Genomic DNA, 10237 nt, shown 5'->3' on the forward strand with positions numbered 1-10237 from the left:
TATATAAAAAAACCTACATAAATTGTTCTTTCATGTATATAACAATTATTCTTGTTCTTATGGACGGATACAAACACTTTTTAGATATTTTATTCTAGTCGCGTAATTTATAAAAATTCTAGTATTTTACAATAAGCACTAGGATTTTAAAAATTCATTAATTATTAACTTAATAATCATATATGCAAATGGCATTTTGTTACGCTATATTCAGAATACAGATGTAACACTAATAATTTGATTTGCAAATACATTCATATGTATAGATATCCCATAATGTTGTTAATAAGTATATATAATTGTATAAAAAGTAAATTAATTACTAACAAATAGATTTTTGCACATTATTTAGAATAAACAGTTAAAGAATATTAAATATGTCAAATTTTTATAAAAGTAGTATCAATTATTTTCATCTCACATATGCCTATTAAATTATTACATTGTATTTCTCATAATTTTCAGAACTCTGTATAAAATAGTCTTTAAAAATTGTAACTTAATTTCATATGGCATTGTATGTGAGAATAAATAAGTTGATCTTATAAAAATAATGCGATTATAAAAATCTAGATATAAAAAATAAATTAAACGTTTATCGGTTTGTATAATGGTAACTTAATTATTAAACAGCTGTTTGTGGTACTCCCTGTACTAAAAGCGTCTTACTTTTAGCTTTCGGCAGTGTAGATTGACTCATTGTTTTCGTTAGCTTAGGCTGACCATTAGGCGAGCTTGTAACAAAACCCTCCGATCTCATGTCTTTCAATGAGACATTAGAACTGCTATGTAATGAGGGTGTAGAATTAAATTTTCTGTTATGTGCTAAACGTTCTTGTAGTTTTGTTTCGTTCTGACGTGGTATTCTGGACTTTATTGGTACATCACGATATTCGTATATATTTTCTTTTGATGCACGTGTTATATTCTCGATTCCCTCGGAATGCTCATCCTCTCGTACCATCAAGATGTCTCCGCTATAGTAGTGATCAGATTGTCTGCAAAAAGAATAATATAGAAAGATATTACATTTATTTTTACATAAATTGCATATATAAAATATAAATAAAAATAAGAGTTATAATTGTACATTCTCTATATTATTTATTTATTGTAGTTAAATCTTTCTCTATTTATATAAATAGTGTAATGTAACTATAGACAAATAATATAGTGCCACTATATTATTATATAAGCAAATATATGTAACAGGCAAAATATTGTGCAAAATTGTGTGCATGAAATATTTTTTTCATAAATACCTGCACTTGTTCTAGCTGCTTTTGTTTTGCTAATTGTAAGCAGAAATAGAGTTAATCAGCAATTTATATTTGGAAATGGTTATGTGAAAGAAAGATAAAGAAACCGTATTCCAATTGTGTATCCATGAACCAGAACCAGTTTCTGCATGCACTACCGGTCGGTCGCAGCGAGTGCCACCGAGTTATATTGCAGTTACATGGATTTGGTTCTGTTTACCTTTTCTTACCTTTTGGCATTACGCCAAAGCATACAGCACACCACAGAGAGTACAAGTAGCAGCAAGCATGCCGTTGACATTGACCAAAATGCGATTTGCAGCGGCTGTTTAGGTTCCCACCAATACTGTAACAAAAATTGTAAATAATAAGTACAACTGTGATTTAATAATAATATAAAACATCTCACAAATATACTATTTAACAGAATCTTACTTCCGTAACAGGAGGATATGTAGGAACAAGATAACCGATAACAGTCGGCAAATACATGGACCAGAACGCGCTCTCTGTTTGACGATAATTTATTTGAATAGAGCTATTGAATGTTGTATTGATATTGAGATATCGTAATTGTCCATGACGAGCGAGATCAAAATGCAATCCCAATATTTGTGAAGGCGTCGGATTTCTAAAATAAATAAAATAAATCATTTCAATTTTTTATAATGCCATATAGGCAACTAGAAAGCAGTATTACTAGATACATACCCATATGTTGCAAAATTAGAGTATGCCTCCATGAAAAAGCGACTCATATTACGATCATTGTCGGTCCACATGTCTCGACTTAATTTCCACTTTTGTGGGAAAAATTCTGCATTAATAATATTTTGTATTAATAGATACTATAATTTTAATTATAGATGTATGTATAGAAGAACATACCAGAATCCATAAATGGTGCGCCTGTTAGCCACAAAAGTTCTGTATCATGAGGTACTCTAGCCCATTCTGGCGAATTGAGCGCTTCTATCGAGGTATTTAGAACATACAGATAGGTTGGTACGTGTCTCTCCACTAAGAGTTTTGCTATTTTATCATATGGTGCAACATAATGGAAGTCTGATAAGAGCTAAAAATATTAATAACAATTAAGATAAAGATAATCATGTTATATAACAGAAATTTTTTATTTTTGGTACTATTGTATCATACTTACATTTATATACTGATCACGTATGTGCGTAACATTCGTTGGATCCGGCCAATACGTATACATATATTGTATTGCTTCATAAACACCTTGTGGATTTAGAGTGTAATTATATTGCAGAACTAATTCCCAAACCTTTTGATCGAATAGTTCAGAATTTATTATGTATCGATTTCTCGCTAATGTAATATTATTCTCTGCAATGTAAGAATTATATAAAATAATATATATTTACAATAATTTATAGTGCAATAATATATAATTGACTAAAGTAAATAATAGTAAAATTTTAGATGTAAGGAGATATAAACATAATGAAATAGAAATAAGTGAGTTAATGGATAACATACTTATAATAAATGCTGCTTCCTGAGTTGTGACACCAGCCATATAAGCTATATCCTTTCTATATTTATGATCTTTAATACTCTTTTCCGGTGTTTCTGCGAAAAAACGCCAGTCAGATGCCCTCCAATCCTCGTACCAATCATCTTGAGGTATTGTAAAGTTGAAATCTAGTACAGGTGCCCATGGAAACATCCCAACATGTGGTTTTAATTCAGAATTTGCTAATTCGAGGAAACTACGTCCGTCCTTTAGACATTGCACCAATTTCCAACTGCTCTCTATACTGCAGCCGAGCATTTCTGCATACACTCGAGATGTATTTTGTGCTCGGTACTTATCTATTATCACTGCCCAATCGGCTAGAGCTGAACCTGACTGCGCTATTACTTTTGATACCATATGTCGAGTTCTGCAAAATAAAAAAAAAATGCAATTTCAATATTTAATTACAAAATATATATAAAAATAATCTCAATTACCTAGGCGCAACCATTAATAATCCTGCACTCGCTGCTCCAGCACCTGGTCCAAAGAGTGTTATAGAATCAGGATTTCCATTGAAAGTGGCTATATTGTCGTATACCCATCGTAATGCCATTGCTTGATCAAGAATTCCATAATTTCCAGGGCTATTCTCATCTCCAGTACTTAAGAATCCTAGAAATACAATGAAATAAATTAATTTGTTGATTGATGCAATGCTTCAAAGACTTTACATTATTCTTTTTAGTCACTTACTTACCAAGAGCGCCAAGGCGATAATTAATTGATACTACTACAACATTATAGAAAGCAGCTAGCATATGAGCTGGAAACAAATTACTAGCCCCATGAGTGAACTCGCCACCGTGTATATAGAACATTACTGCATATTTGTTTGCTAATCCAGAACCAACCTGGCATAAATGCAAAATTTTAGTCGATTTATTTAAAACATAAATTTTATATTTTTTTATGGATTTGGTGCACTTACAGAAGGTGTAAATATATTTAAATACAAGCAATCTTCATCAACATCCCGCACACCTTTTGTAGCACCAGTATATTCGCTAGGCTGGGGACAAGCAGGTCCCCAATCAACAGCTTGTAAAAGTTGCCATCCTCTAAACAGAAATAAATGTTGTTTCTTAGCACAATATTATTGAATGTTAAGATAGTAAAAAATATGAAATATTTTATATTAACCTGTGCGGTCTGGGAGGTTTGAAGCGGCCTTCTTTGATAGGTGGCATAGCATAGGGAATACCCAAAAATACATTGACACTTTTTGTGACTCTTTCCACTGCCATATTCCAAGGCCTATGCCTTGCATTTGGGTCGTCATACAACTGAACTTTAAAGCCTTGAACTTGACCATAATTTGTAACCACAATTATGTTTCTGTCTCTGAAATTTTTAGAATCTGCTCTTTCTTTCCCTTGAAGATCTTCGCGCCAGCCACCCAATATTCCTGGTAATGGAAGCCTTGGTGTTGTCTCCTTTAATAATTTTATTTTATTAGATATATCTTACATATGTCTTATGTATAAAAAGATTAGAGAAGATTATAGAAATTTTTTGTTAGATTAATCATATACAAGTAAAATGAATACATATGCTCTCTTTCTCTCACACATATATAAAATCTGTATAAATGCTAATCAATTAATCCTAAAAAAAAACATCTTGATATCGTTTAAATATCTTTTCACACGACACATGCATCAGTAACACGAGTCTCCTCACTCACATCGTAAAGATACCGATCCTCGGGTGCCCTCGTAGCTCCTCTGTAAATAGGGTCCAGGTAACTAGGTTGATAGCCGTACCTTCTGTCCTTATATACATAGGTCCTGTAGCCGGACGCGTCTTGCGGTACATATACACCGTCACGATTATAGTATCGGCTACCAGGCAAGTTACTGTCTTGGGCGAACGCGACGATGTCCGTCAGCAGCACATAGAAATAGCAACAAACAGCAACGCGTCCCATGGACGCGTGTTGTTTACGAACAGCCATTCTTCGCGCAGGTGTGACTGAGAACGTCACGTCAAGTTGTCACTCTCCGTCACGAGGAAACGCAGCAAACTCTTTGTTGCTTTGCGGTAAACGAAAACGAGATAAAAGTGAAAGTTTCTTCGTTGGTTCCCGCACAGATCGACAATTTCCTTACCGATTATCGACGAAGAATGAGAGAGACGAAGTACAGGCGTGCATTACATGGACGTGCGTACGATTTCGCACTCCCAACGAATTTCAACGCGTCGTTGTTACGAAACGTTTGCACGCGCGCTTGAAAGCGTCCCTGCACGGCCAACACCCTATCGTCCCCCCGTCACGTTTGAACGTATATCTCAGGTGGCTCCGTCGCGTTCGCCGTGCGTCGTGCCCTTTTCTCTCCCCGTTCTCCACCTCTTCCAGAAGTCGATAATACAAAATGTCACGATCGGTGCTGCAAGAAGTCCAAAGGTGGGATTAATAAACAGAGTATGAAAGCAAATGAGAGACACGAATATATGGTATACGCGTCAATAATTACACATTAAAACCTGATGTGTGTATGTGATTTAAATATAAAAAATTGCGCCGCCTCATTAAAATTATATTGATGATGGATGAATTAATAAATATACAAAAGGCTATATAAATATTATTTTATAGAATATTTTCGATAATTTTTTTTTTATGAATATAGTAATAGTCTTTGTTGAAACTTAAAAATTACGAACGACAACAAAAATTAATTATGCAATTTAATTAATCTTAATGTTAAAAATGTCAAATGCGCGATACTATAAAATATATACATATATATTGTGGAGATATAATTTGATAGCGAACAAAACTTGTATAACACATACAGCTATTTTTATGTTCTCTGATTATATAGTTATATATTTCGCTCTTAATAGTAACGTTACAGAGAAAAGATGACGTGTGTAAGATGCGTTGATAGATTCATTCATGAATCACACACCTTCCGTTATCTTGCCATGAGAAGTCGAGATTAAGATCGCCTACGCGAGTACCGCGCGCTCGGAACCGAAGAATTACGTGAAAATGTGCGTATAAACTTGCTACTTGGCTACTATCTCGCACTGTTTGCCAACTACGATAGGTGTAATGTTGCGAAGGGCAGTGGCCGGACCCTACTAAGTCGTAATGATGCCGTCGCGTGCATATATGTCGCCGCAATGGGTCGGCAATGAGCCACCCACGCGCCTGACAGCCAGCGGCCCGTTGCAAAAAGCACCACCGAGGCACGATCGAGCGGATGTGCATGATCGCGGAAGAACGCAGATGAAGGGATAGAGGAAATAACATAGCGGTGGATTACCTATATTTTGAGCAAACTACATGTATATGCACATATAGATAAACAAGATAATAGTATTAATTGTCCTTTAAAATGTTATTTAAATATAAATTTAAAATGTTATAAAAGCAAATAAGATTTAATGATATAAATTTATTAACTAATTGTTTTAATTTGCAAGTGGCTAAATTTATTATTTACAGAATGTTTTATTAAATTATTGAGTGACGCGATAGAGCGTTTTTCTTATTATTGTTAGTCATTTATTTTTCTATACAATACAAATTTTCCAAAATATCCAACTATCTCAATACATTTCGGGCACCTTATGTACAAGATGAAAATATTAGTAAATATTTAACGACAATATATAATATATTCGATTTATATAGTTCCCACTTCCAAAAAAATATACATTAAAACAATACCTTTTTTTTATTGGATAAATACAATTTACACAAAAACTTACACAAATTTGATGCACCAGTTTTTCTCAACCATCTTTGAATTATTCATATTCCTAATTGTAATTTACCAATTAATTTAATAATTGTATTCATTGGTCATTATAGTATATTACAGAAATGCGGGCGACACACGCATACACACGCATAAAACTTGGCGAAATATATTATCATAAGCGACAGTCTCTCGCAGAATCACTGCATGATTTTTCACGCTGAAAGCTTTTCCATTAATATATTTTTTGCACAATTTAATGCTTAACATACATGCACACATATTCTCTTTCTCTTTTTGAGAATAAATTCTATTACTCTATTTTTTATTTGAGAGAACTTCAATCTAACTTTTTGGCACGCTAATGATATTCTAATTAAATAGTTCTAATTGACAATTTTCCAACTTTTACGATAATTGTCTCATCTTATACTTTCTTATATTTCGTTTATAAAACGACTCGTTCCACTAGCGAACGATCAATTTATTTTAGCTAATAAAATCATGAGTCATAAAGAGAGAGAGGAAGAGAGGAGAGACGAGTCGCAGCATGATTCATACGAGAGAAACATACATTGAGGCAACTTTTGCTTTATATTTTGACATAAATCGACAACAGTTTTAAAAACAGCTTAAAAACAAATCTACGAAGCAGATTTGGATGAGAGATGCGACATTGAACATTGTAATAAACCTTGAAAAGTCAATTTATTCCTATCATGCGCATCTATCGCTGATTAATTCAATGATTGGAAGGCCCGTGGAATTTGCGGCGTTAAAGAACAATTTTTTAAAATAAAGACGAAAGTGAAACCAATTCTACAATCAATTTATCAACTTTAGAAGTGATTAAAACAAACAACAGCTTGAAATACCAAAATTAAGAGATAACAAAATATTTTTGTATAAAAAATAGAAAGAAATTTTTAATTATATTATAATTTAAATATCATTTTATTCTCATACAAAAAAAATATAAAATATATAAATAAAAACTTCCGTACAAGCAATTGTACATTCATTTCATGTAATTAATCATCAATCATAATAAAAGTAATATTTACTCTTATATTATTTTAAAATAATTATCTCCATGGTTTTACGTGTGTTTTTATTTTATGACAAGAAAGTTAAAAGGAAAGGGTTAAAAGATTGTTTTCTCCTATCTTTCTACTTTGTGAAAAAAATAAAATCGAAATCATATAAAGCATAAAAATCCGAGCTTAACAACTAGCTCAATAATTGTAACTCTATCATAACTATCTGTAATTTCAATGTCTTATATTTAATGTCACATTTAATGCTATGGCCCAAATATAACATTCTAATCTTATCTACTTAATTTTTTCCACTCAAATTCATAAGTGAAAGAGAAAGTATTAAATAGTCGTAGTGTCATAATAAAATGTGCTATGTATGGCTATGTGTATACTTATTATTCATCACTGCAATAATTTTGATATCTAGTATCATAGCAAGAAAAAACTATTGTTGATAAACATGGAGCTATATGAGCGAACTGCTCATTGCGAAATACATCCGTTCACGCGATGACATTCTTTTGCAAGGGCGTGCAAATTAAAATTTATAATGGAAAAGAGAAGATAAGCTAGGTTATTATTTCTTCTATAATCATTTTCCATTGATCTTCATTATTTTCTATGAAAAAGTAGAATATTAAAATATTTTTAAAAATCGAATTCACGTATTATAATCCATAAACGATCAATCAATTATTATTGCACATTCACAATTAAAATTATAATTCAAATAAAAATTCTAAAGCTCATTTTATAAATAATTGTAACATTGCATATATATTTTTTATGAATACGGTATATATCCAAAAATTATACAGACTTCCTACTATATTAATTTCAATAATATACTAATTGTTTCAATCAATATAATTTAAATCATATCAATATAATCAAAGTATTTAATAACCAATAACGGACGTAATTGATTGTTGTTTTTATAAAATCATTTATCTTTTGATGACATTTAACTGCAATTAAATATAGATCCGAATTATTCAGTATCTGAGAAAAAGATTCCAAACACGTATGCTCAAATAATTATACAATTTTCATAGAATTTTAAGTTCAATAAGTAATAAGGTAAATCGTAAAGATATCGGTTAATATTTAAACATGCGTACAAAGTAAACGTTCGCCAGCATCGCACTGAGGATAAAACGCGAATACCCTTTCTCTCTCGTATCTTACTTCCCTGCGCCTAAGTTCTTCAATTTACAGTAATTGGTAAATTTATTACTGTTCCACAGGCTCGCAACTTTACTTATTCGTCTGTACAGTCCCAGTAAAGAGTTAAATAGCTTTAATTACTGCCAGTTATTGTACTATCCTATCTTTGGAGTTATCAAGTTGACGAAGTCTCATCTTCTCACTGGCCGAGATCAAATTTATTAGATGTTAAAATTTGACGAAAATGAGATAGCGATAAAATATCAAGCATTTTATTTTAAAGAAAGCGTAAGTAATATCTACAAATAATAATAATAATATTTACAATATTACATAAAAATAATAATAATATCTACAAATTTGAAAACTTGCTTCAAAACATTTTTATTGTATACAAACATATAGAAGTTCAATTTAAAAATTACAGGGTTTAAAAAACAAATGGGTTATAATAAAATCGAAAGATGGAAAATGGAGAATGGAATTATATGATCCGTATATTTTCTATTTGAAAAATTATATTTAGTTAGCTTATAAAGATTCTATCTAGCAAGGAAGAAATAATTTATTCAATTGAGAAAAGGTATTATAGAAGATTTCTGTATTATAATTGAGAATAGTTTGTGATTGGAAATATTATACACGTATGTCACTTACAATTAGAATTGGCAAAAATTGGATAGCTTTTCTATCAAATCTCTTCACACATTTTCGCGATATTCCTTTTATAATCATTACATTGACATACAGTCCTGAAAATTTGCATTTCTATATCGGAATATTGGAACTGACATAAACCAGTTTATGATACTTTATTCTTTCACGCGCGAATACGGGCACTATGTAAATAATAAATTCGCATGACTTTCTGCCGAATCATTTCGACCTGTATTCTTAACTTTATCGATCGCGTTTTTAATACGAAGAATCAATGCAATTTTGTGTAACGCGATCTTCGAGGTGGTCATTTACGTCCGACATTCGCCTGTAAAATTTGTCTAAATGTACGCTATTATGCTCGTTGTTCATGCCCCGTCGTGCGTACATCCCTTTTTTGTGGGAACATGGACATTATAGTCCTCTTTGAACTCGTGGGAATAAGACCCACCACTGAGTCAAGTATATACGCGGTAGTTTATTTATTTAGTTTCTTTTTATTATGCGCAGACTCCAACATACACGTTGGTGCGTGCGTGTACGAATAAAAGCTCGCAGCTAATGATGCGCGCGTTTAAGCTTAAGTACTTTAACTAAAGGTAATACACGCGATGCTATTCTTAATAGTTTTTATTAGAGCACTCGATTCGTTTTCTTACATTCGTCATATACATTATTTTGTGTGTATATTAAGCATATATTAAGCACGTTTTATACAGATGAATAATAAAAATGGCGCTATTTAATAATTATCGTGCAGGTAACAATATTTTTGCATCAATTCTATATTAAAATTCTGCAGATTTATGCTGAATAATGATTTATATTCGAAAGCGTAGTTCATTAATTGAAATA

The 10237-nt window shown here is 31.8% G+C and overlaps 1 protein-coding gene across 4 annotated transcripts; it reads right to left on the reverse strand.

Annotated features, from left to right (window-relative positions):
• Positions 1 to 6: 6 nt before the first annotated feature.
• On the reverse strand, positions 7 to 6032 carry LOC115246408 (acetylcholinesterase). Of its 4 annotated transcripts, none has more exons than XM_029825217.1 (14): positions 5721 to 6030; positions 4917 to 5195; positions 4493 to 4841; positions 3949 to 4241; positions 3737 to 3866; positions 3506 to 3659; positions 3243 to 3420; positions 2766 to 3172; positions 2422 to 2612; positions 2148 to 2334; positions 1971 to 2076; positions 1695 to 1890; positions 1490 to 1605; positions 7 to 998 (listed from the first exon to the last, which is right to left on the reverse strand). In XM_029825217.1, the coding sequence occupies exons 3-14, from the start codon at positions 4760 to 4762 to the stop codon at positions 626 to 628; spliced, it is 2601 nt and encodes an 866-aa protein (XP_029681077.1). In that variant the 5' UTR covers positions 4763 to 4841; positions 4917 to 5195; positions 5721 to 6030; the 3' UTR covers positions 7 to 625. The 4 variants fall into 4 exon arrangements, with proteins under 4 accessions (XP_029681077.1, XP_029681078.1, XP_029681080.1 ...); XM_029825218.1 differs by adding an exon at positions 1263 to 1291 and having other exon boundaries at positions 825 to 998; positions 4493 to 5195; positions 5721 to 6032; XM_029825221.1 differs by adding an exon at positions 1263 to 1291 and having other exon boundaries at positions 893 to 998; positions 1480 to 1605; positions 4493 to 5195; positions 5721 to 6031.
• Positions 6033 to 10237: the final 4205 nt, after the last annotated feature.

The sequence above is a fragment of the Formica exsecta genome, unplaced genomic scaffold, assembly GCF_003651465.1.
Source record: "Formica exsecta isolate Colony F162 unplaced genomic scaffold, ASM365146v1 scaffold149, whole genome shotgun sequence".
In the NCBI taxonomy this organism is placed as follows: domain Eukaryota; kingdom Metazoa; phylum Arthropoda; class Insecta; order Hymenoptera; family Formicidae; genus Formica; species Formica exsecta.